The 27324-nt window shown below is 47.5% G+C and overlaps 1 protein-coding gene across 1 annotated transcript in view; it reads left to right on the forward strand.

Moving 5' to 3' along the window:
• The window catches only part of myom2 (myomesin 2), a 115418-nt gene extending 89150 nt beyond the window's left edge, over positions 1-26268 (forward strand). The window contains 18 exon segments of the mRNA XM_033020675.1: positions 369-483; positions 2656-2812; positions 4734-4840; positions 7739-7783; positions 10401-10477; positions 10479-10538; positions 12008-12152; positions 12244-12303; positions 13180-13247; positions 14564-14677; positions 16630-16717; positions 17335-17373; positions 19809-19914; positions 20480-20643; positions 22422-22458; positions 22590-22612; positions 22716-22771; positions 25189-26268. Of these exon segments, the coding sequence (XP_032876566.1) occupies positions 369-483; positions 2656-2812; positions 4734-4840; positions 7739-7783; positions 10401-10477; positions 10479-10538; positions 12008-12152; positions 12244-12303; positions 13180-13247; positions 14564-14677; positions 16630-16717; positions 17335-17373; positions 19809-19914; positions 20480-20643; positions 22422-22458; positions 22590-22612; positions 22716-22771; positions 25189-25533 (1806 nt within the window). The 3' untranslated portion in view covers positions 25534-26268.
• The last annotated feature ends 1056 nt before the right edge of the window (positions 26269-27324 follow it).

The following is a 27324-nucleotide window of genomic DNA, read 5'->3' on the forward strand; positions in this document are numbered from 1 at the left end:
CAGTTTCCTCCCACACTCCAAATACGTACAGCTTTGTAGGCTAGTTGGCTTTGATAAAAATTGTAAAGTGTCCCAGGTGTGTAGGATAGTGTCAGTGTGTGGGGATCGCTTGGCAGCGCGGACTCGGTAGGCCGAAGAGCCTGTTTCCGCGCTGTATCTCTAAACTAAAACTAAACACCCGGAGGAAAACCACGCGGTCACAAGGGGAATGTGCAAGCTCTGCACAGACAGCACCTGAGGTCAGGAGCGAACCCGGGTCTCTGGCGCTGTGAGGCAGCGATTCTACCAGCTGCACCACTGTGAACTGAGTAATAAAGTTTTTGCTGAATTCCACATGGTTAAGTGACTTCAATGCTGTGTCTACACAGGTGACTAAACTGGAGAAGGGGAAGCGATACCTGTTCAGAGTCCGGGCCGTGAATGCTGCTGGTCCAGGGAGACCCTCCGAGCCGTCTGAACCTGTGCTGATCTACCACAGACCAGGTACGCTCACCGGCTGCCACCTGTTGTGGGCAGGGGCCTTGCGGAGTTTCTCAGGAGCCGAAGAACTGGCCCCCAGCGTGTTCAAATGCAGCTCAGGAAACAGGACACCGGGAGGTCTAATGAGATCGAAGGGAAACGGGGCTGTGAAAGGAGTGTGGGATGTGGGACCCCTTGTGTTTAAAGGGACTGTGACAAATAAGATGTCTTGTGTTTAAGGAGACTGAGAAATAACACTTCTGTTTAAAGGGACTGGCGTGTTGTTTTCAAAGAGACAGAGAAAGAAAATGTCTTGTGCTTGAAGGGACTGAGAAATAAGACGTCTTGTTTTTACAGAGACTGTGCGAAATAAGATTTGTGTTTAGAGACTGTGAGAAATCAGATGTCTTGTGTTTAGAAACTGGGAAATAGGATCCTTTGTGTTTAAAGAGACTGGAAAATAAGTTTAGTTTAGAGATACAGCACGGAACTAGCACGGAAGCCCTTCGACCCACCAAGTCTGCGCCGACCTGCGATCACCCCATACACTAGCAGTAGGATAGTGTTCGATAGCCCTCCATTTCCGGCATATCTATGTGCCTATCTAAAAGCCACTATTGTATCTGCTTCCACACCCACATTTGACACTATATTCCAGGCACCCATCACATCTCTGTAAAAAAAACTTGCCCTGCATATCTCCTTTAAATTTTCCCCATTTCACCGTAAAGCTATGCCCTTTGACTTTTCCACCCTGGGGAAAAGATTCTGACTGCCTTCCCTACCTATGCCTCTTATATACTTTATATACTTCTATCAGAACTCCCCTCGGCCCCCGACCCTCCAGTGAAACCAATCCAAGTTTGTCCAACTTCTCCTTATAAAGGGCCTGTCCCACTTGGCGATTTTTTTGGCGACTGCCAACGTCATTGACTGACGTATCAGGGTCGCCGAAAGATTTTGAACCTTTCAAAATCCGGCGGCGACAAAAAAAATGTTGCCACACTTGAGGAGACACCGCGCGGCAATACGTCATCACGCCGCGTCACCGCCGCATCACGCCGCGTCACCGCCGCATCACCGCCGCATCACGCTGCGTCACCGCCGCATCACCGCCGCATCACGCCGCGTCACCGCCGCATCACGCCGCGTCACGCCGCGTCACCGCCGCATCACGCCGCGTCACCGCCGCGTCACCGCCGCGTCACCGCCGCATCACCGCCGCGTCACGCCGCGTCACCGCCGCATCACCGCCGCATCACGCCGCGTCACCGCCGCGTCACGCCGCATCACGCCGCGTCACCGCCGCGTCACCGCCGCCTCACGCCGCGTCACCGCCGCGTCACCGCCGCGTCACGCCGCAACTTGTTCGGTGACCTAATACGTCAGTCAATGATGCCGACAGTCGCCGAAAAAATCGGCAAGTGGTACAGGCCCTTAAATAGTTCCTTCTAATCCAGGCAGCAATCTGGTAAACCTCTTCTGCTCCCTCTTCGAAGCCTCCACAACCTTCCTATAATGAGGTGACCAGAACTGCACAGAATACTCCAAATGCGGCCTAACCAAAGTTTCATAAAGCTGCAACATGACTTTCTGATTCTTAGACACAATGCCCCAACCTTTAGAGATATTGTCTATTGTCTACAGCGCAGAAAGAGACCCTTCGGCCCACTGAGTCTGCGATGACCAGCGATCACCCCGCACACTAGCACTATCCTACACACTGAGGACAATTTACAATTTTACCGAAGCCATTTAACCTACAAACCTGCACGTCTTTGGAGTGTGGGAGGAAGCCAGAGCACCCGGGGAAAACCCACGCAGTCACAGGGAGAACGTACAAACTCCGTACAGACCCGGGTCTTTGACGCACGGTGTCTCCTCAAGTGTCGCAATAATATATTTTTTGTCGCCGCCGGATTTTGAAATGTTCAAAATCTTTCACCGACCCTGATACGTCAGTCAATGACGTTGTACAGACCCGGGTCCTGTAGTCCGATCAAACCCGGGTGTCTGGCATTGTAAGGCAGCGACTTTACCGCTGCGCCACTGTGCCACGCTCTCAATGAATGCAAATGTTGAATGTATTGTTTATTTTAAGTGACAGGATAATGTCAGGAGAATGAAGTACTTGGAGATGCTTGATTCCTTGTGATCATGTTATTGATACTTCTTCCTCTTGATTACATTTTCAAGATACCAAAGAAATTACCACTGGCGTTGATGCAGAGGGCAATATCTACCTGAACTTCAAGTGCTTTGAGATGACCGATGCTTCCCAATTTTCCTGGGGCAAAGCCTATGAGGAAATCACTGAATTCACCAGAGTCCACATCGAAACAGAGCATGAAACGTAGGTCGACAGGTTTCAGGTTGTGTTGAGTTTATTTTAGAGATACAGCAGATGGCATGAAGCCTGGAGGATTAGTCAGGACTTTGGGCAGCCCGAGGCAGCTGGGGAATGGGCAGATGGGTGGCAGATGAAGTTTAGTGCTGGGAATGTGGTGTGATATTCTTGCAAGTGGTGATACACGCTAGAGGGCACAGTTCCAAAAGGGGTAGGGGAACTAAAGGACCCGGGGTATGAGTGTAGAGTTTGTGGATAGGTAGCAAGAGGAAGGAAGAGGCGGAAAGAAGGAAGAAATGGATCGAGCACAAGATGAAAGAAGTCACAATTAACCTTTGTCCAACACGGGTCTGGCAGTAACTGGAGTGAAGTGTCCAGTTCTGGTCCCAGACTTCAGGAAAATATATGAGGGCCTGTGGAGGGTGGAGAAGAGATCTATCAAAATAATTCCCGTGACGACGGTCTCGGGTTATTTGGACAGATATGGAATAGAGGACGTTGCAAAGAAAATTGATAGAGGTAATGGGTGAAGTCTTTACTTTGGGCTTTAGAGATACAGCACGGAAACAGGCCCTTCGGCCCACTGAATCTGTGCCGACCAGCGATCACCTCGTACACTAGCTCTATCCCACACACTAGGGACATTTAGCAATTTTACAGAAGCCAATTAACCTACAAACCTGCATGTTTTTGAAATGTGGGAGGAAACCAGAGCACCCGGAGAAAACCCCATGTGGTCACAGGGAGAATGTACAAACTCTGTACGGACAGAACCTGGGTCCCTGGCGCTGTCAGGCAGCAGCTTTACCGCTGCGCCACGTGCTGCCCTAACGGTGAAGGCAGTAAAGTTGTTCCCACCGGGAGACAGCACCAAGAAGCAGGTGACGTGGAACGAAGGTGAAAAATAATCAGATATAATATGAGGAAAGTTTTATTAAGAGTGAATTATTCGGGCCTGGAACATCTGCCAGGGTTGGTGCAGAAGGCAGAATCACTCGCAGCATACAATAGGGGCGGCATAGATACCTGAAAGGAAACAAATTGCAGGGCAATATGACAGGAACAAGGGATTGGGTTGAGCTGGATCATTCTAACAGTCTAAAGAAGGGTCTCGACCCAAAACGTCACCTATTCCTTTTCTCCAGAGAGGCTGCCTGAGCTGCTAAGTTACCCCAGCTTTTTGTGCCTATCTTCGCTCTAACATTGAGCAGGTATGGCCTTGAATCATTGAAAGATCCAGCATGGACACAGGCCCTTCAGCCCACAGTATTTGACATCGTATTGGGGCTGAAGGTTGGTAGGTCCCCTGGACATGATGGTGTGGATCCCAGCATTACAAAAGAAGTGGATCTAGAGATTTAGTTTAGTTTAGAAATCCACGACCATCAATAACCCATTCACACCAAGTTATCCCACTTCCCTGCACTCTAGGGGCAATTTACAGAAGGCAGTTAACCTACATGACTTTAAGACGTAGGAGGTAACCGGAGCACCCGAAGGTAACCCACGTGGTCACAGGGAGAACTTGCAAACTCCACACAGACAAGTTCAAGGATTGAACCCGGGTCTCTGGTACCATGAGGCAGCAATTCTACCAGTTGTGCTACTATGCCGCCCAGGATAATCCAAATTATTTCCTTTCCTTCTGCAGCCATGTTACGATTCTGCAAACGAGGAAAATGTTGTAGCCTGTGGAAAATAATTGAAATATGAATTGCCTGCAAGAGTGAAAGACACATAGGGGGACTCGAGGTGACGTTGAGGCAGTTAGATTAGTTGGTTAGTTAGAACTGGGCTGTACTATCTCAAAAGGTGCAATATGTTGGAGAAAGTGTCTGATGACATCCACTTTGTCAGAGGGTGTTGTGAGAAACTCTAAACTGTTATGTGTTCCTTCAGAACAATTCCCAATTTGTTTTCATTTCAGATCCAAGTTGATCTTCAAACGGCCCGACCTGTTAGACTTGGGAACGTATTCTGTGGCTGTCTCGGACACCAACGGCACCTCTTCCAGCTATGTTTTGGAGAAAGAAGGTAGGTAATCCTCTGTATATATGTAGCTTGGTGCCGCACTGGATCAGCTGGCAGAAACATACTGACTTCCACCAGGGTTCTCTCTGGTTCCCTTCAGAGGTCCACATAGCCCGGAGGAAGTGTCCCTGCCCACAATTACATCAGGATGGTTGTTCTGATAAATATCCTGCAGTTAGGTTTGTTCTTGCAATGCTCCAGAGGGATGTCTCATTTTGGTTTTAGAGATACAGCGTGGAAACAGGCCCTTTGGCCCAACAAGTCTGCGCCGGCCAACGATCCCCGTTCACTAGTTCTATTCTATAGACTAAAGACAATTTACAATTTACAGAGGCCAATTAAACTACAAACCTGCACATCTTTCGAGTGTGGGAGGAAACCGGAGCACCTGGAGAAAACCCACACAGGTCACAGGGGAGAAAATGCAAACTCTGTACAGACAGCACCTGTAGTCAGGATTGAACCTGGGTCTCTGGCGCTGTGAGGTAGCAACTCTAACGCTACTCCACTGTGTCGCCCCAGATGTCACGATGGATGGGTGCCCTATGATCCATTCAACCCTTCCACAAAAGCCTGAAACCTAAATTGATGATGTTACCTTTAAGCTCATTTCATAGCTGAAGAATTTTCAATTGTGTCCTTTGGAATCTTTGGTCCAGATTCCAGCATCTGCAGCCTCATGTGTGTGCATTAACGCCACGGGTACCATGTAATCCCGTGCTACCTGCTCCTTGGTCGGATAGTCAGCGACTAAACCGTCTCCCCCACCTGGTTTGCCAGGTGAGGAGGGGGGCTGTGGACCCCCAGCAGGACCATAAACAAGACCTGTCCCATGGTGGATGAGCTTCTAGCGAGCCAACAGCCATCCACACTTCAGTAGAAGTTGCGATCACTGTCATATGTGTGGTGATAATGATGATAAAGCACACACACTAAAATCCTATACTTCCAGCGGCAGAAGACCGCAGGAACTGGAGGACAGACATGTGTGGTGCGTCCACCGTTCCCGTTGGAAACCAGCACCACTGCATCGCTAATGTTTCAACATGAATGAATGAATGTGGCACCCTATGTATTGAGTATAGAGTATTGAGTACAGAATTTGGAGGTAATCTTGCAGTTATATATGATGTGGTGAGACCATATTTAGAGTATTGTGTTCAGTTCTGGGCACCATGTTATAGGAATGATGTTATCAAGCTAGAAGGGCTGCAGAGGAGGTTTACAAAAATTATGCCGGGTCCCGAGGGCCTGAGGTAAAGGGAGAGGTCATCTTAACAACATTATAGGCCCCTGGGCAAAGCAGTGCTCTGGGGCCCCTACACTTCCAGTTTCTTTATGCCGAATGAAATATGCCGTCATGCACTTGCGATGTTCTTCTCCGTTTTCATGTTCTACAATGACATTCTACAATACATAGATTAGCAATGGGGCCACTATGCTCGTGGGGCCCCGTGCAACTGCCCAGCGTGCCCATGTGTTAATAAGGACCGTGCAGGCTAATAGGCTCTATTCCTTGGAGTGCAGGAGTATGAGAGGTGATCTGATAGAGCTCCCACTAGTCACAAAATCAGGAGAGGAATAGATCGGGTAAACGCCCAGAGTAGGGGAATCAAGAACCAGAGGGCATTGGTTTCAGGTGAGGGGGAAAGATTAAATAGGAATCTGAGGGCTAACTATTTTACATAAAGGTTGATGGGATGAACTGCTGGACGAGGTAGTTGAGGCAGGTTTTATTGCAATGTTAAAAAAACAATTAGACAAGTACATGAATAGGACAGGTTTACAGGGATATGGGCCAAGTGCAGGTAGGTGGGACTAGTGTAGATGGAGCATGTTGGTCGGTGTGGGCAAGTTGGGCCGAAGCGCGTGTTTCCGTGCTATGACACTAAACTAATGCAGTTAACTTTGCTCTCTCCAAACTTTTGCCTATTCCCCAGGCAATGTTTAGTGCACACACACGAGGCTGCAGACGCTGCATTCTGGAGCAAAAATAAATATTCTGGAAGAACTTAATGGGTCAGACAGCATCTGTGGAGAGCGATGGACTGAAGAAGGGTCCCGGCCCAAAGGATCATTTGACCATTTCCCTTCCCATAAGCTGTCTGACCCCACTAAGTTCCTCCAACACTTTTTTTTCAATATCTAATGCACGTATATAAACGGAAAATCTCTGCTAAAGTGTCGAGATTGTTTCGAGAGGTTAGGGGTGGCTGCCACAGCACCAAAGACCCGGTTTCGATCTTCGACTAAGGGTGCTGTCTGTACAGGGTTTGCACGTACTCCCCATGACCTGCAAGGGTTTTCTCCGGGTGCTCCAGTTTCCTCCCACATCCCTGATTGGGGATGATCAGCCATGATCACATTGAATGGCAGTGCTGGCTCGAAGGGCCGAATGGCCTACTCCTGCACATATTGTCTATTGTCTATCCTAAAGATGTGCAGGATTGTAGGCAAATTGGCCCTCTGTAACTTGACAGTGGGATAACATGGAACTAGTGTGTGAATGCTCATTGGTTGGCATGGACTCGGTGAGCGAAGGGCCTGTTTCCACACTGTATCTCTAAGCTAAATTAAACTAAACAGTGTAGGGTCAAGAGAATTTTATTGTTATATGTCCCGAAACAGAACAATGAAATTCTTACTTGCAGCAGCACAACAAACTAAACCAAACAAAGAACTGCAGATGTTGGTTTACACAAAAGGACACAATGTGCTGGAGTAACTTAGCGGGTCAGGCAGCAACTCTGGAAAACATGGAGTCTGGAGAGCTGCCTGACCTGCTGAGTTTCTCCAGCACTTTGTATCCAATTTCTGCTAAAGAATCGAAATTGCAGCCGTGTTCTTAAATCTCAGGAAATGTCATCATGAAACACTAACCATTTGTCTTCTATTTTTCAGAGTTGGAACGCTTGTTGGCTTTGAGCCATGAAATCAGGCACCCAAGTGAGTAAAGATGAACGGTTACTGGTGCCTTTATTGCTGATGCTCACATGAAGACACTTCCATCATTCACACATCATTTACCTGTGAATTTTCTCAGGACAGTCTGGAGTTATTTATTTTCAATGTTCATTCCCGCACTGCTAATGTTCTAAACCCTTGCATGAACACATGATGAGCTTTAGGTGGCACTGGGCACTGCTAGCATTTTATATCAAGAGGTCTGGAATACAAAAGCAGAGATGTAATGCTTCTTCTTCTTGCGTATGGCGTGCACAGCCTAAAGTTGTAGGACAACTTGTTCTATTTGATCTTATTTGATTTTGCACGCCTGGTTGATTGTATTTGTCAAAACAGGGCGGACCACGTGAAGGTTGCAATCTTGCACCCCCGATGTAATGCTGAGGCACTATAAGGCGCTGGTCAGGCCGCATTTGGAGTACTGTGAGCAACTTTGGGTTCCATATCTGAGGAAGGATGTGCTGGCTCTAGAGAGGGTACAGAGGAGATTTAAATGAATGATTCCAAGAATGAGTGGGTTAGCATATGACGAGTGTTTGACGACACTGGGCTTCCATTCATTGTAGTTTAGAAGGTTGAGAGTGGACCTCATTGAAACTTACAGAATAATGAAAAGCATAGATGTGATGGATGTGGTAAGGATGTTTCCCCTGGTGGGAGAATCTAGGACCAGAGGTCATAACCTCAGAATTAAAGGGCGCTCTTTTAGAAAGGAGGTGAGGAGGAACTTCTTTAGTCAGAGGGTAGTTAATCTGTGGAGCACATTGCCACAGAATTGTGGAGGACAAGTCAATGGATATTTTTAAAGCAGAGCCAGACAAATTCTTGATTAGAATGAGTGTCAAGGGTTATGGGGAGAAGGCAGGAAAACGGGATTAGGAGGCAGAGATCAGGCATGATTGAATGGCAGAGTAGACCCGATGGGCCGAATGGCCTAATTCTACTCCTATAACTTGTGAACTGTACTCGCTGGAATTTAGAAGGATGAGGGGATATCTCATTGAAAATTACCGAATAGTGAAAGGCCTGGATAAAGTGGATTTGGAGAGGGTGTTTCCACTAGTGGGAGAGTCTGGGACCAGTGGGAACAACGTCAGAATAAAAGGACGTACCTTTAGAAAGGAGATGAGGAGGAATTTCTTTAGTCAGAGGGTGGTGAATCTGTGGGATTAATTGCCGCATGCGGCTGAGGAGGCCAAGTCAGTGGATATTTTTAAGGCGGAGATCAACATGATTAATATGGGTGTCTGGGATAATGGGGAGAAGGCAGGAGAATGGGGTTGAGAGAGACAGATAGATCAGGCATGATTGAATGGTGGAGTAGACTCGATGCGCCAAATGGCCTAATTCTGCTTCTAGAATTTATATGAACTTATGAACACAAAATGACTTATGAATGAACTCAGGTGAGATCTAGCTAAGATGGCGTTGGAGCTAGGTGACTCACTGCATGCTCAGTAGTGGATAAAGCTATACATAAATACAATCAAGTCAAACTCGTTCCTCCACATGGGTTATATGTTTACTCTGAGCCATAAACAATCTCATAGAACATGGTATATAGAACAGCACAGGAATGGGCCCTTTGTCCCACTTGATGCCAAGTTAAACTGATCTCATATCCCTCTATTCCCTTCACTTCCATGTGCCTATCTAAAAGCCTCTTAAATGCCACCATCGCTGTGTAAAAAACTTGTCCTGCTCATCTCCATTAAAAATTCTCCCTTCTCACCTTAGTTGTGCCTTCTAGTATTGGACATTCCACCCTGCAGGACTGTCTACCCGATCTATGTCTCTCATAGTTTGAGGTGCTTCTATACAGCGTGGAAACGGGCCCTTCGGCTCAACTTGCCCATACTGACCAACATGCCCCATCTATACTCGTCCTACCTGCCTGCGTTTGGCCCATATCCCTCTAAACCTGTCCTATCCATGTACCTGTCCAAATGTTTCTTAAATGTTGTGATAGTCCCTGTGACATCCTGAATCATTTCTGCTTGTTGTCGGAAGGGTGACTCATTAATCCGTCAGCCTAACCTTTAACCAATCGTAACTGCATTCCTTGTAATTCCCCATATTTAAGTTTATCACAATAATTGAACAGAAAGTCCACTCCTTTATATCTGTGAGAATATTGTAATAATACATTTATTAGAGCTGTGCATAGGTTATATGATTAATCGGGGACCCTTGGAAAAATGTAATACTTCAAAATAAATTTGTAATATTTGGTATGGGGTGGTGCAGTGGTGGAGTTGCTGCCTCACAGCGCCAGAGACCCAGGTTCGATCCTGACCAGGGGTGCTTGTCTGTACGTTTTCCCCGTGACCTGCGTGGGGTTTCCCCGGGCGCTCCGATATCCTCCCACACTCCAAAGACGTACAGATTTGTAGGTTAATTGGCTTGGTATAATAGTAAATTGTCCCTAGTGTGTGTAGGATAGTGTTAGTGTGCGGGGATCGCTGGTCAGCGCGGATTCAGTCGGGCCAAAGAGCTTGTTTCTGCGCTGTATCTCTAAATTAAATTAAATGATCAATTTGGATTGATTATTTTTCATTGGATGTCGCTGAAAGAACGTTATTTCTCTGCTTCCATTTAGCAATCCAGTTGAAGCATGAATTATCCTACGAAGTATTTGATAAAGGTCAAGTTCGTTTCTGGCTTCAGGCTGAACACTGTGACGTCTGCTGCTTTATGCAAGTTTGTTGTCAACGACCTGGAGCTGGTCGACAGTCCGGTAACTATATTCTCCAATAGACGCTGGTTGTGTGGAGGTGTGTGAACTGACTCACCCCTCTGTTGGCACATTTCTGGCCCAGTTTGGTTGACAGAGTCAAATGTGAAGAGGCTGCGCAAAATACTGCCCACAAAATGTCGGTGGCGGCGGCAGGCAGAACGTTGAGGGCTGCACTGAAATAAAGTCTGATTTTCAGATCGTTTACCAAAGGTGGCACACTGGCGCAGCTGGTAGAGCCGATGCCTCCCAGCCCCAGAGGCCGGGGTTCGATCCTGACCTCGGGTGCTGTGTGTGTGTGTGTGTGTGGAGTTTGCACGTTCTGCCTATGACCGCTCTGGTTTCCTCCCACATCCCAAAGATGCACCGTAGGTTAGTAGGTTAATTGGCCGTTAAAACTTTCCCCCAGTGTAGGGAGTGGACTGGAAAGTGGGTGGCACGGTGGCGCAGCTTCTAAGCGTCAGAGACCCGGATCCGATCATGCCCTCGGCTGCTGTCTGTGTATGGAGGTTGTACATTTTCCCTGTGACCACGTGAGTTTCCTCTGGTAGCTCTGATTTCCTCCCACATCCCAAAGACGTGCGGGTTTGTAGGTTAATTGGCATATGTAATTGCCCCTATTGTGTATGGAGTGGATGAGAAAGTGGGATACAGAGAACTCGTGCGAATTGGTGACCGATAGTTGGCGTGCACTCAATGGGCTGAAGGTCCTGTTTCCATGCTGTATCTCTAAACTAAACTAAACTAAGTTAAACTAAACTAAACTTGCTTTATGTAGAAACAAGGAACTGCAGAGGCTGTTTACTGAGGAAAGACAAGAAATGCTGGAGTAACACAGCAGGTCAGACAACGTCCCTGGAGAACATGGATTGGTGATATTTTGGGTCGGGAACCTTCTTAAGACTGGTTCCACTTTGTCATTCACTCCCTCCTCCAGTACTTTGTGTTTTGTTTCAAGCATCTGCAGTCTGAAGAAAGGTCCCTGCCCGGAAACATCACTCAACACAGTTATCGGTCCAAAGGGGACCGTCTTTGGAGTGTGGGAGGAAACCGGAGCACCCGGAGTCACAGTCCTGGAGTAACCCACGCAGTCACAGGGAGAATGTACAATCTCCATACAGACAGCACCCGTAGTCAGGATTGAACCCGGGACTCTGGCGCTGTGAGGCAGCAACTATACCGCTGCACCAATTGTAGTGATGGGAGGAAAGAAAACTAGAGGAGTGGAGGGTCAGGACAAAGCATGGCAGGTCAAAGTTCAGAGGGATATGGGCCATTTGGAGAGGTACATGGATAGGAAAGTTTTTGAGGGCCAAATGCTGGCAGGTGGGACTAGTGTCGCTGGGACATGTTGGTCGGCGTGGGCAAGTTGGGCAGAAAGGACTGTTTCCATGCTGTACATGACTCTAAATATCGTTAGTGTTAGTACAAATATTCACCATGTTAAGTAATGATATTTTGTTTGCTTCAAGGAACACAAGATTACATTTGACAAATCCACTGGTATGATTGAGATGGTGATGGAGAAGTTCACGAGCAAGAATGAAGGTACCTACACTGTCCAACTAGAGGACGGCAGGGCCAAAAACCAGTCCTCCCTGGTTTTGATTGGAGATGGTAAGTTCAATGATTGAGTCAACTTCTGTTCCACGCCAGCGTCTAGCGACTTGGACAGCCTGCTTTAACGGGAATGGTTTGTCCGTTGCAGCATTTAAGGCCGTTCTCGCCGAAGCGGAATTCCAGAGGAAAGAATTCTTGAGGAAACAAGGTGAGACATAAATACTCTATGTTCAGGTCAATGTCTCCTGTTGCAATCTTAACGGTTCCTACACTGTATTAATAGGTTTTAATGTGGAAATCATCAGTCATTTCAATGAAAAGATAGGTTAATGTTACTCAATAGTTCTTTATTATCACATATACAGACATACTGTGAAATTATTTTTCTGCATGAAGTTCAATAAAGTATTGCCATACCTAAGTGCGATCTCTGAATAGTACAAAGGGCATAGAAATAGGCCACTGAGTGGCCAGATTTTGCCGTCATTTTCCAAGACCAGTCTCCTGGAGCAGAGCCCGATCCAGGCGAGCCCCAGGCTGTTGCAGGGCCTCCGTCGGGATCGTCCAGTGAACCCTCATCCCTCTCCTCGCCCGGCCACCTTCAGCCTTTGTGCCCCGCGGGCACCTCCCTCAGCCGACCTTGACGGCATGGATGTTGAGACCCCGGTTCACTCTCTCACCGGCCCTTACTCTCGTGTCCACCGTCGCCATCTCCTTCTACAGGCTCGACCCTTCCTTCGTGCCACGTGGCCTGCCAGTCCTTCTACTCTACTGGAAAGAAAAATTGAATGGACCTACTGTTTACTGGTGTAACTAATGTCTCTGAATCCAACTTCAGGGCTTACCTTCGTTTGTTAATTCAATGACCTCGTTTTAGAATCAATATCTCCTTCCTTGCTCACCTTTTCTTGCATGCTCTTACGAACAGTAATCGATGATCGGTGTGGGCTCGGTGGGCTGAAGGGCCCGTTTCCATGCTGTGTCTTTCAGTCGGTCAATTCTTTCACTAGGAGTGAATGAGTCATCTTGGTTAGTTTTGTGGACTACTGGTATCCTAGCTAAACTGCTTCTGTTTGTTATCTAGGTCCTCATTTTGCTGAATACATGCACTGGCGTGTGACTGATGAATGTGACGTTGAGTTGATATGCAAGGTAACATTTAATTCAGTTTAGCTTCTTATTGTTGTCATGTGTATCGAGACACTTGTGAAATACTTGTGTTTATGTAGTCAAAGATGGCTATACATTAATCCAGTCTATCCAGTCAAAGAAAAGACTACATAAACACAGTCTACCTGTTATTACGGACCCTCTTTACAACAAATTTTGGTTATAATGGATGGAGCTTCCCCACAGTAATCAGACTTCACTGTCTCTTTAAGAACACAGGCTACTAGTTACGCTGAGGGAAGCCATAGATATTGACAAGCAATTGCTTCGATCGCCACTGTGCAATGAAACTTCTATTAAACAAGGTAGCAAACAGCCTTCAGCATTTTTAACTTGCAGTAACAAAAATACATTTTTTAGTTTAGTTTATTGTCACGCCTACCGAGGTACATTCTTGTCTGCTTGGGTGATCACGTTGCAAATTCGACTTTTAATAATTGGTGCTATCACTTACAATTCTGGTGACCAGCCATCTTTGAGGAGCTGCCTCCCAAAGGCAGCCAATATATCATGGAAGACCCACACCACCCTGGCCACTCTCTCGATTCACTCCTACCATTAGGAAGCAGGTACAGGACTCTGAAAACTGTGATGTCCAGGTTCAGGAATAGCTTCTTCCCAACAACCATCAGGCTCGTGAACACTACGCACACTAACCTCAGCTATGAACTGTGGACTGTCTTAGTTGCACTAAGGACTTTGGAGTTTTGTTTTACACTAGTAATATGGTTAGCAATTCATTGAATGTTTACTAATTAGACATGAACTTTGTGTCTTGTGTTTACAGAGGTATTTTGCTGCTCTAAGTAATAATTTGATTATTTTAGTTTAGTATTTATTATTGTCACGTGTACCGAGGTACGGTGAAAAGCTTTTGTTGCGTGCGATCAAGTCGGCAAGAAGACTATACATGATTACAATGAAGCCACCCACATGGAGCAGAAACAGGATAAAGGGAATAACGTTTAGTGCAAGATAAAGCCCAGTAAAGTCTAATTTAAAATAGTCTGCGGATCTCCAATGAGGTAGTTGGGAGGTCAGGACCGCTGGTGAGAGGATGGTTCTGTTGCCTGATGGGCTGAAAGGGTCCCTGAATCTGGAGGTGTGTGTTTTCACACTTCTGTACCTCTTGCTGGGAATAGGAAGGAGAATTAGTGTTTGGCCACTGGGAGATCAGGTAAGTCCAGGCGGACTGAGCGATTGTGTTATGCTTGATCTGTCATAGATATGTACAACAATTGAACGCTCTTGACTCTTATTGACTTATGGACGTGCTTTATCTCCATGGTGTGTTGCAGGTGGCTAACACGAAGAAGGAAACGGTGTTTGCTTGGTACAAAGAATTTGCCGCTGTCTTTGCAGAAGAACCACCTAACATGGAGACTGGGGAATGCAAGCTGCATCTCACTGAGGTGAGGAGAATCCACCGACATCTCGGCATTCCTGTGGGATCTGTGCCAGTACGGCTGCCAAGACAGGTTGCATGTGTAGGACGGAACTGCAGATGCTGGTTTACACTGAAGATAGACATAAAATGCTGGAGTAACTCAGCGGGTCAGGCAGTATCTCTGGAAAAGAAGGATGGGTGATGCTTTTGGTTAGATCCCTTCTTCAGACATAAGAAAGGCCAAGATAGGTTGCATGATGGGGCGGCTCAGTGGTGGTAGAGTTGATGCCTCACAGCGCCAGAGACCTGGGTTCGATCCTGCCTACGGGTGCTGTCTGTATGCAGTTTGTACCTTCTCCCTGCAACCACGTGGGTTTTCTCCGGGTGCTCCGGCTTCCTCCCCCACTCCAAAGACGTACAGGTTTGTAGGTTAATTGGCCTCTATAAATTGCCCTAAGTTTATAGGTGGTGGATGCGAAAGTGGGAGAACATAGAACTGGTGTGAAGGGTGATCGATGGTCGGCATGGACACGGTGGGCCAAAGGGCCCGTTTTCGTGCTGTACCTCAGTTAAATCTAACAGTAAATTAAATGTGATGTGTGAAAGACTTAGACTCAACTGTTATCTATAATTTCAGTACTTTAATGTACAGTAAATTAAAGCTACATTTTTTGATCATTGCAATTTGCCATCAGATCAGAAAAATATCAATGTTCAGAATGCTATTAATGGTGTTTTTTTAGTTAGTGTTTCAGTGTTCTTTCAGGACGTGCCATGTGCTTGATGGACAAGGGGTGAAGGGGGAGAGAGTGGGGGTAAGGGAGGGGAAGAGAGCGGGGGAAAGAGCAGGGGGGGGAAGTGGAGGGGAGAGAGAGTGAGGAGGAAGAGAGAGTGGGGGAGCAGGAGGGAGGGAGTTGGATAAGGGAGGGGAGAGAAGGGGGAGGGAAAGAGCAGGGGGAGAAAGTGGAGGAGAGAGGAGGAGAGTGGGGGGAAGAAAGGAAGTGGGGGGAAGGGAGAGGACAGCTGAGGGGAAGAGATGGATGTGAGCAGGTAGAGGGGGGGAAGATGGGGGAAAGCAGGGGGAGGGAGGGGAAAGCAGTGGGCGGAGGGAACTGAGAGGGAAGGGGGGGAGAGAAGGGTGGGAAGAGGGAGCTGGGGGAAGAGGAGGCGAGATAAAGTGGGGGGTAAAGGGAGGGAGATGGAAGGGGAGAAAGAGGGGGGGAGGGGAAGATAGATGCATATCTTGTTCTCAGGTCCCACTGACTGGCTGGCTGGTTTAGTTTAAAGATACACAACGGAAACAGGCTCTTCGGCCCACTGGGTCCGCACCGACTAGTGATCCCCGCACACTAACACTATCCTAGGGACAATTTACAATTTTACCGAAGCCAATTAAACTGGCAAACCTGTACGTGGTTGGAGTGTGGGAGGAAACCGGGGCACCCGGAGAAAACCCACGCAGGTCACGGGGAGAACGTACAAACTCCGTATGGACAGCACCCGTAGTCAGGATGACTCTGGCGCTGTGAGGCAGCAACTCCACCACTGCATCACCTGGTTCTGATGCCAGCTATGTTTTACCCTCCACTCTGGGGGCTGGCAGTGTGCCCGGCCACCACAGTGAATGGTGCCTTAAGGCCCTGTCCCACTATACGAGTTTACCCAAGAGCTCTCCCGAGTTTAAAAAAAAATCGTGGTAAGTAGTAGCGGGTACGTCGGAGCTCGGGACGTCTCTTAGTGGCTCGTAACGCTAACGGCAGGTACTCGGGAAACGCGGTAAGCTCGTGAAATTTTTTCAACGTGTTTAAAAATGTCCACGAGAGCCCCGAGTACCTACGAACGGCTATTACCGTAATTCTCCGAGTTCGAATCAGGGGAAACTCGGGAGAACTCTTGAATTACTTCGTACAGTGGGACAGCCCCTTTCAGGTGAGCTGTCTGCAGTCCCTGTCTGATTCAATCCTTTCTGTTTTTTAGTTCTCCAAGAAGGATATGGGGGAGTACAAGATGACACTGAAGGACGACAAAGGGCAGGATATCTCAGTTCTGGAGGTGGCTGGCAAAGGTATGGGTCACAGTGTGGGTCTGTCGCCAGGGGCCTCAGGCTCAGCAGCACAGGGCTAGAACCTTTACTCAAACACTCCATCAGTGGGGACTGAGAGTCGGAGTCTGGTTCACAAACATCGCCCACATGCTTCTCACTTTCCCGTCACTCACCTCCGCATCCACTCCCTGCCTCTATTTCCCTTCTCCCTGCCTCTTCCATCTCATCCCCTCCTCTTCACCCTCCCCTCCTTTCTCCCCTCCTCTTCCCCATCCCCTCCTCTTCCCCCTCCTCTTCCCCCTCCTCTCCTCTTCCCCCTCCACTCTCTCCTCTCTTTCCCTCCTCTCCTCCCTCTCCTCTTCCCCCTCTTCCCCCCCCCTCCCCTTCCCCATTCCCTCCCCTCCTCTCCTCCCTCTCCTCTTCCCCCTCCCTTCCTCCTCTCCTCGTCCCCCTCCCCTCCCTCTTTAAACTTCTTGCTTCTCTTCCCCGTCACTAACCACCTATCTTACCTTCTCTTTCCCCCTCTTCTATCCCTACCACCTTTACCTCCCCTCTCCCCTACCTACCCTCAATTACCGCCTCATCCGCCCTCCCCCACCCACCCTCTACTTACATTCTGCTCTCTCTTTCTCTTTCAGTGTATGAGGAAATTGTCCAAGAGATGAGCAGAATCAGTGGTAAGTGTCTGCATTTCCAACCCAGATCGGCTCATCAAGTTGTTAGGCAAAGACACAGGCCCTTCGGCCCACCAAATCCATGCTGACCTTCCTGCCCATCTATGCTGATCCCATTTGCTGGCATTCCACCCTGTCCTTCTCTGCCCTGCTTATTTAAGTTCTCCATCAAGGTTTGGCTTGGTTTAGGTTATTATTGTCACGTGCAGAGAAAATACTCTACATGCTCACAATCAAGCCGTCCACAGATAAAGGGGGCAACATTTAGTGCAAAGGTGTAACATTGAAGTCTGATCAAAGATGGTTCAAATTAGGTAACTTCTTCTCTCTCTCTCACCTTAAACCTAAGCCCTCCTATTGTTGAATACCCTTACTATGGTGGAGTTCATTAGAGTTCATTATAGCTCTTCAAGGGATATGGAGAGAAAGCAGGAACGGGGTACTGATTTTGGATGATCAGCCATGATCATATAGAATAGCGATGCTTGCTCAAAGGGCCGAATGGCCGACTCCTGCACCTATTTTCTATGTTTCTATGCCCAGCTTGCTTATGATATCATCAAAGAGTCAAGAGTGTTTTATTGTCATATGTCCCAGATGGAAAAATGAAATTCTTACTTGCAGCATCACAGCAGGTTGCAATCGATGAATGCTGTGTTATATTTGGGTTGGATCTACACAGTAAAATGTAGGGTTCTGGGGAATGTTGTAGAGCAGAGGGATCCAGGAATGCAGGCAGATAGTTCATTGAAAGTGAGACCAGAGGTAGATAGGATGGGCAAGAAGGTTTTTGACACAATGGCTTTCAATAGAAGTTGGGAGGTTGTGTTGCAGTTGCATAAGACGTTGGTGAGGCCACATTTAGAATATTGTGTTCGGTTTTGGGCACAATGTTATGGGAAAGATGTCAAACTGAAAAGGGTGCAGAGAAGATTTACGAGGATGTTTCCAGGATTCGAGGGCCTGAGCCGTAGGGAGAGAATGAGCAGGGTGGGACTATTGCTTGGCGTGCAGGAGGTGATCTTAGCGAGGTGTACAAAATCATGAGAGGAATAAATCGGGTAGACGCACAGAGTCTCTTGCCCAGAGCAGGGGAATCGAGAACCAGAGGACATATGTTTAAGGTGAGGGAGGGAAGATTTAGGAAGCTGAGGGGTAACTTTTTTACTGAAAGGTTGGTGGGTGTATGGAACGAGTTGCCACTGGAGGAGGTAATCGAGGCAGGTACTACCACAATGTTTAAAAAACATTAAAACAGGTACATGAATAGGACAAGTTAGAGGAATATGGGCCGAATGCAGGCAGGTAGGACTAATGTAGATGGGACACGTTGGTCAGCGTGGGCAAGTTGGGCCGAAGTGCCTCTTTCCACGCTGTAGGCCTCAATGACTCTATTAGAGTCAAGGAGTCATACAATAGAAATACCTTGTCACAAATAGCTTGTTTGATGCATTGTACGGTGAACGATTTCACCATGTCTGCAGGGAACATATAGAAGATACTGATGTAATGATGGAATCATAATGCATGGGAACAGGCCTGTCAGCCCACCAAGTCTGTGCTGACCACAGTGATCACCCTTTTTTCCACATTCATTTTATTCTCCACACCTTTGCATCTACTCCCCTCAGATTCTTCAATTTCCAACCATTTGCCTATCAAACAACCCCCTTGTCCTCTGTTGGTCTATTAGCTGTGACGCTTTGTCCCGCCTCTCCCCTTTTCCAGCTTTCTTCTTACCCCACCCCTCCCTCAATCAGTCTGAGGAAGGGTCTCAACAGGAAAACGTCATCTGTTCCTTTTCTCCAGAGATGCTGCCTGACCTGCTGAATTACTCCAGCACTTTGTGTCCTTTTTTGTATTAACCAGTGTCTGCAGTTCTTTGTTTGCAAATCTTGCAACCTGCATGTCTTTCGGTTGTGGGTGGAAAATGTAAAGCCTAGAGGGATTCCTGTTGCAGGGGGAACGTGCAAACTCCATAAGGACAGCAGAGGTCAGGATTGAACCCGGGTCTCTGTCACTGTGGGCCAGCAGCTCTACCAGGTGTGTTGCCCATATCACAGTCAGCCAACGGCAATGAACTGAAAGAAGAAAGATTACGCTGGGCTCCCAAATAATTCAACATGGGGCAGAAGCAAACAAATGCAGTTGCTGCTTAATACATAAATGAACACAGTGCTGGAGTAACTCAGCAGGTCAGGCAGCATCTCTGGAGAACATGGATAGGTGACGTTTTGGGCCGAGACCCATCCTCAGTCAAGTTTCGACCTGAAAAGCCACTCATCCATATTCTCCAGAGATGCTGCCAGACCCGCTGAGTCTGAGTTGCACACTGTAAATTTTCAATATGATTTTTAACCTGGCATTAACCAGAAATAGTGAAATGCTTTATCAAACCAGTATGTGTGTGCATTGATTGATGATGTGTTAACTTTTAGGACTATCTGCCTCTGACCTGAAGATAAAGTGCACTCCAGAAGGAATAAGACTTCAGGCCTCCCTGAAGTACTACATGGAGGATATGAAGGTGTTCTGGTATCACAAGTATGTGTAGATTGGAATAAGTGGAATACATGCATGTTATCATTTTTTCCTTTAACAGTTCTTGAATCCACGCACTGTTAAAAGGGGCTTTAATGTGAGCCTGCAGCAGTGGTACATCCCTCAGCTGCTGTGAGATGGGGGGAGAAGCCAAGTATTTTGGGCGCCACAGTGGTGCAGCAGTAGAGTTGCTGCCTCATAGCGCCAGGGAGCACGGGTTCGATCCTGACTACGGGTGCTGTCTGTACGGAGTTGGTCCGTTCTCACTGTGACTGTGTGGGTTTTCCCCCGGTTTCCTCCCACACTCCAAAGATGTACAAGTTTGTAGGTTAATTGGTTTTGGTAAAATTGTAAATTGTCCCTAGTATGCAGGGATCGCTGGTCGGAGTGGACTTGGAGGGCCTGTTTCTGCATTGTATCTACAAACTAAACTGGACAGGTACTTGGATAGGGAAGTTGCAGAGTGTGGGTGTACAGCAGGCAGATGGGATTAGTGCAGGGAGAGACATATTGATCAACATTCCCATGCATTATGACGCTACAACTGTGTTGCTGTTTGCGCTTATAGAGATGCCAAGATTGCCTCATCTGAGAAGATGAGAATTGGTGGAAGCAACAACCTGGTTTGGATGCAGATCTGTGAACCGACGGAGAAAGACAAGGGGAAGTACACTATGGAGATTTTAGATGGCAAGACGGGCTACAAGAGGAACCTGGATCTTTCAGGAGAGGGTAAGGCTCTCATTGTAAATGCAGTGCTCTCACTCAAGACTGTAGGGAGGAGCTGCAGATGCTGGATTATACCGGATAGACACATAATGCTGGAATATATCTCAGCGGGACAGGCAGCATCTCTGGATAGAAGGAATGAGTGATGCTTAGGGTCTGAAGAAAGGTCTCGACATGAAACGTCACCCATTTCTTCTAGTGTGGGAAGGAACTGCAGATGCTGGTTGAAACCGACGATAGACACAAAGTGCTGGAGTAACTCAGCGGGACAGGCAGCATCTCTGGAGAGAAGGAATGTTGACGTTTCGGGTCAAGACTATTCTTCAGACCTCAAACGTCACCCATTCCTTCTCTCCGCAGATGCTGCCTGTCCCACTGAATTACTCCAGCATTTTGTGTCTATCTTTGCTCTCACTGAAGACTTGTCCTCTCTGTGCAGCATGTTCACCTCTGTGCTGGTGCATTGTGCGAGTTGTAGGGGCTTGCAAAAGATGGATGGGGTCAGTTTATGAAACCAAAATGTTCATTGGTCAGAGTACAGAGGTTGGGAGGTCATGTTCTAGTTATATAAGACGTTGGTGAGGACATGTTTAGAGTATTGCGTTCCATTTTGCCCCCCCACAGGAAAGATGTTGGCAATCTGGAAAGGGTGAAGAGATGGACACAAAATGCCTGAACAACTCAGCAGGACAGGCACTGGAGAGAAGGAATGAGAGAAGTTTTGGGTTGAGATCCTTCTTCACACCAAGTCAGAGGATGTTGCCGGGACTCGAGAGCCTGAGCTACAGGGAGAGGGCTGGGACTCTATTCCTTGGAGCGCAGGAGGATGAGGGGTGATCTTATAGAAGTGTACAAAATTGTAAGAGGAATAGATCAAGTTAAGGCATATGGTAGATAAAAATGCTGGAGAAACTCAGCGGGTGAGGCAGCATCTATGGAGCGAAGGAAATAGGCGACGTTTCGGGTAGAAATGCTTCTTTAGACCCGACCCGAAGCTTTGCCTATTTCCTTCGCTCCATAGATACTGCCTCACCTGCTGAGTTTCTCCAGCATTTTTGTCTACCTTCGATTTTCCAGCATCTGCAGTTCCTTCTTAAACAAGTGAACGCATATAGTCTTTTACCCAAACTAGGGGAGTCGAGAACCAGAGGACATAGGTTAATCAGGGGTTAGGAGGGAGAGATAGATCAGCCATGATTGAATGGCGGACAAGACTTGATGGGCCGAATGGCCTAATTTTGCTGCTATCACTTATGAACATGACATAGGTGAGGGGGGTTTTGATTGGCTGATAGGCCAGAGGTAACGAGGGGGACAGGATTGAGCAGTTGTGAATTGTGAAGCCAGAGGAAAGGGGACGGGGAAAAGAAACCTTGAAGAGTGGAATGGCAAGACAGAGCATGGCCGGTCAGAGGTTAACACAGGCGAGGGGTTTTCTTCTGATAGGCAGATGGTTGGACAAAGGCCAAGATAGGTGTGAACCTGAAAGGATAAAGAGTTGAGAGGATAGAAAAGTTACGAATTGTGATGCAAGTGTAGGGGAGCGCGAGTCATTGACAGGAAATATAGAGTTGATTGAGGGAGAAAGCCTGAAGTAATGGCATCCAAAAGTCATTGTTAATTATACATAATTGAAATGTCCTGCTGAGTTACTCCAGCATTTTGTGTCTAGCTCTGGTGCAAACCAGCATCTTCAGATATTTCCGACACAGACATAAATACCTGGTGGATAGTATTTGTGCATTGTCTGATGCTTGCTCTCTCTTTGATTTATATTGCAGCTTATACCGAGGCATATAATGAATTCCAGAGACTCAAGTAAGTTTCAATGTCCTATAAATAAATATTTCATTGAATAGCCCAACCATTTTACGGCACAGAGAAATATTAAGTGGTGAGTTTTCAGCCTGACACTTCACTAAATTCTATTTTCTGATTGTCTTTTACAGAGCTGCTGCTTTTGCTGAAAAGAGTAAGTGTTCGAATCTTGCGATTTATTGTGTGGATGTAAGACAAAAGCACACAGTGTCTAAATTGATGCTTTGAATTAATATCGACTCTCTCTCTCTCTCTAGATCGTGGTAAAGTGTTAGGAGGATTGCCTGATGTGGTCACTATTATGGAAGGAAAGGTAAGATAAAGGGGAGGGTGGCATTCACCAGGCCCGAGCTCACCAGTGTTGCAGCGGTAGAGTTGCTGCCTTACATCGCCAAGGACCCGGGTTCGATCCTAAACTCAGGTGCTGTCTGTACGGGGTTTGTACGTTCTCCCAGTGACCGCGTGGGTTTTCTCCAGGTGCTCCGGTTTCCTCCCACACTCCAAAGACGTGCAGGTTTGTAGGTTAATTAGCTTCTGTAAATTGTCCCGAGTGTGAAGGGTAGAACTAGTTTAAACGGGTCGAAGGGCCTGTTTGCACAGTGTATCTCTAAACTAATAAACAGTGCAGGTACAAGAAGTATTTCACACTTCAATATCCTTCATGCTATCCAAACACCTCAGAAATCAGATTCAGATTCAACTTTAATTGTCATTGTCAGTGTACAGTACAGAGACAACGAAATGCAGTTAGCATCTCCCTGGAGAGCGACATAGAATATGATTTCAATAAATAAATCTATTTACATGTATACAGACATAGTGTTTTTCCTGTGGGAGGAGTGTCCGGGGGGGTGGGGGGAGGTGATTGGCAGTCACCGAGGTACATTGTTGAGTAGTGACAGCCGCAAGGAAGAAGCTGTTCCTGGACCTGCTGGTTCGGCAACGGAGAGACCTGTAGCGCCTCCCAGATGGTAGGAGGGTAAACAGTCCGTGGTTGGGGTGAGAGCAGTCCTTGGCGATGCTGAGCGCCCTCCGCAGACAACGCTTGCTTTGGACAGACTCAATGGAGGGGAGCGAGGAACCGGTGATGCGTTGGGCAATTTTCACCACCCTCTGCAGTGCTTTCCGGTCGGAGACAGAGCAGTTACCATACCATACTGTGATACAGTTGGTAAGGATGCTCTCGATGGTGCAGTGGTAGAAGTTCACCAGAATCTGAGGAGACAGATGAACCTTCTTCAGTCTCCTCATGAAGAAGAGACGCTGGTGATCCCTGGCATCCCTTCAACCAAATGGGGACAAGAGAGACGTGTCTCCATTTTACTGCTCCATTGCAAAATCTACCTCAAAAGTAGGGCTACTTTGAAGAACATCTTCCCTCCCTCCACAGGTGCTGCGGTACCTCACTCCAAACAGGGGGGTGGGTCCCCTGTGTTCCTCACAATACCCCTTGTAGCGTTGTGATCCTGTAGCATGTAAAAGGTACATTGGATCAGTCATTCTTGAAATAGACACTCGGATTGTTTCAAGCTCCCTCCTTTTCCCAGAAGCACAGAAAGATCTGTAGGTTAAATGAATCAGTGGATTATTTGGGTTAAAACTTCAACCTTTAGTTTTAGAGATACTGTGTGGAAATGGGCCCACCGAGTCCACGCTGAAGAACAAGTTCCCGAGTCCACTAGTTCTATGTTAGCCTATTTTCGCTTCCTGCCCACTAGAGGCAATTTACAAAAGCCAATTAACCTACCAACCCTTTAGGGCAGTCACGGTGGCGTAGCGGTAGAGTTGCTGCCTTACAGCGAATGTAGCGCCGGAGACCACGGTTCGATCCCGACTACAGGTGCTGGCTGTACATTTTCCCCACGATCATTGGTTTCCTCCCACACTCCAAAGACGAACAGATTTGTAGGTTAATTAGCTTGGTAAATGTAAAAATTGTCCCTAGTGGGTGTAGGATAGTGTTAATGTGCGGGGCTCGCTGGTCGGAGCGCCAAAGGGCCTGTTTCTGCGCTGTATCTCTGAAGTAAACCCGCACGTCTTTGGAGCGTGGCAGGAAACCGGAGCACTCGGAGAGAACGTTCAATCTCCGTACAGACAATAGACAAGGCTAAGATGAAGGGCAGCACAGTGGCGCAGCGGTAGAGTTGCTGCCTTACAGCGCCAGAGACCCCTGTTTGATTCTGACTACAGGTGCTGACTGTACGTTCTCCCTGTGACCGCGTGGGTTTTCCCCATTCTCTTCATTGTCCCTGTGTAGGATGGAACTAATCTATGGGGTGATCGCTGGTCACAAGTTTACGTTATAGGAGTAGAATTCAACCATTTGGCCCACTCTGCCATTCAATCATGACTGATCTCTGCCTTCTCCCCAAAACCCTTGACACCTGTTCTAATCAAGAATCTGTCTAACTCTGCCTTAAAAATATCCACTGCCTTGACCTCCACAGCCTTCTGGTCCACAGATTAACTACCCTGTGACTAAAGAAGTTCCTCCTCACCTCCTTTCTAAAAGAGCACCATTTAATTCTGAGGCTATGACTTCTGGCCCTAGACTCTCCCACCAGTGGAAACATCCTTTCCACATCCACCCTATCTATCTATGCCTTTCATTATTCTGTAAGTTAACCTGGTGGGCACGGACTCGGTGGGTGAAGGGCCTGTTTCCGCGCTGTATGACACTACAATGGTGCGAGGGGTGGATGAGGTTTTTAACTCACTTGTGTGCTGCAGACTCTGAGCCTCACCTCCACTGTGTTCGGAGACCCGACCCCCGAGGTGACCTGGCTGAAGAACGACACGGACCTGGAATTGAACGATCACCACTGTGCCACCATGGAGCAGGGCAAGTTTGCTTCCCTCACCATCAAAGGCATCACCACGGACGATTCGGGCAAATATGGCATTAACGTCAGGAACAAGTTTGGTGGCGAGACCATCGATGTCACCGTAAGTGTGTACAAACATGGCGAGCCAATACCCGAGGTGAAGAGAGGGGTGGTAGCTCCTCCACCCCCTCCTCCTCCGAGTCCCAAGCCCGCTGAAGCTCCAAAGGGGACAAAGTCCGGCAGAAGATGATGAGTGATGAGGCGAGGATGAGTTTGGAAGTGGTAACTTACTGTAAACTTAGCTTGAACTGCAGTGAACTATTACAATGTGAAGCTTAATGTAGAAGTCCCTCTTAGGCTACCCCCCCCCCCCCCCCCTGCATTTCCCCTTTAAATGGTGCTAATATTTAACTTGTCAAGTCACGTCAGTGCCGACACTTCTGGTGAATGCTGGCAATGAATGTTGACACACGGGGATTTTCAGTGCTGGCCCTACTGGCTAAACTGATGACGTGTGTTAGTGATGGGTTTTGACATTGAAGGGGGTTTCAGTGTTGGCCCTGCTAGCTCATGTTGCCGATGAGTGTTGACAAAGTCACTCATTAACCCAACCACAACCATATCCAGCTTACCTGCCAAGGCCAAGGAGTTGCAAATCTCCACTTTGGTGCCCATCAGTGAACGATACCCTGGCTGTTTACAGAGGGACGTAGCTTGTCGACACAACAGCGTAGAGACAGAGGCTGTGAATGCATCTCTTTTGCTGATCGTGGAAGCACACTTGCACCAAGTCGGAGGGTGATAATGAGTCTCATGCCCTTTCAAACTAATTGCCACTTCCAAAGGGCTAAAACAAAGCAAGCGAACACCAACCCTTGGCCAGATATCACTCCTACTGTTATCCCATCACTTGACTAATGTTGTGTTTTGTTTGTCATGCTTTGCACCAATAAAAACCGCCTTTCACGGCAATGTTGAATCTTCACCTGTCTTCCTGTCTTGTCACGGCATGAATCCAATTATGCTTCGAATCACACATAAAATAAACTTTCTGTACAATGGCATTAATATTATCACCAGATTCACCAGTAGCACAATAACAATAACAGTCGAAACGTCACCTATCCCTTTTCTCCAGAGATGCTGCCTGACCTGCTGAGTCCTCCAGCATTGTGTCTATCTTCACAATAACAACATGTGTGCATGAAAGCAAAGAGCAACATCCCTTCACTGACTCTGAGCGCTCTCTCTCTTCTCTGTACTCACGTCAAGGACCTCTTGGGAAAGGGGGAGTTCTGAGGAGGCTGAGAAAATAAAACAATTTGTAAGTCAACCAGTTTACAGAGGTGAGCGCAGATGGACGATTTATGCAGCTTGGGTTCATTCACAAGTTTGGGGGCGAGATGATCGATGTCGCTGTACATATCTATACATTCGATGGGGCAATATCTGGGGTAAAGAGAGGGGTTGCAGGCCCCTCCACCTCTTCCGAGTCCCAAGCCCCCTGAATCCCTAAAGGATAGAAAGTCTGGCAGAAAAAAATGAAACGAAGGTGATTGAAAGTGGAAACTTACTGTAAACCTGGCTTGCCTCACGCAAGGCTTGCCATCTTAGGCATGCAACACTTGTGCCTGGCATCCCAGCCCGTCCCAACGGGTGTCGGGGTTATCGGGAGAAGGCCGGAGAATGGGGTTAGGAGGGAGAGATAGATCAGTCATGATTGAATGGCGGAGTAGACTTGATGGGTCGAATGGCCTCATTCTACTCCTATCACTTATAACTTTATGAACTTCCAACAACCTGTTCATCTTACCCTGCCCAACATACAATGGTAGGAATGCTGGGCATTGCCACCACCTGCGGCAGAGTCCACAGGTGTCTCCACACCCTATTCCAAACTGATGAGAAATCACTGGATCATTTGGTCAATAACACCAATTCACAAAGTACGTGATCAGATTCAAATTATCATGGAGGAGACTCAGCCTTCTCCATCCCCTCTGATCTGTCAGCCATGGCTGTTGTTTCAGCTCCTGAATAG

The sequence above is a fragment of the Amblyraja radiata genome, chromosome 5 (assembly GCF_010909765.2).
Source record: "Amblyraja radiata isolate CabotCenter1 chromosome 5, sAmbRad1.1.pri, whole genome shotgun sequence".
Lineage (NCBI taxonomy): Eukaryota > Metazoa > Chordata > Chondrichthyes > Rajiformes > Rajidae > Amblyraja > Amblyraja radiata.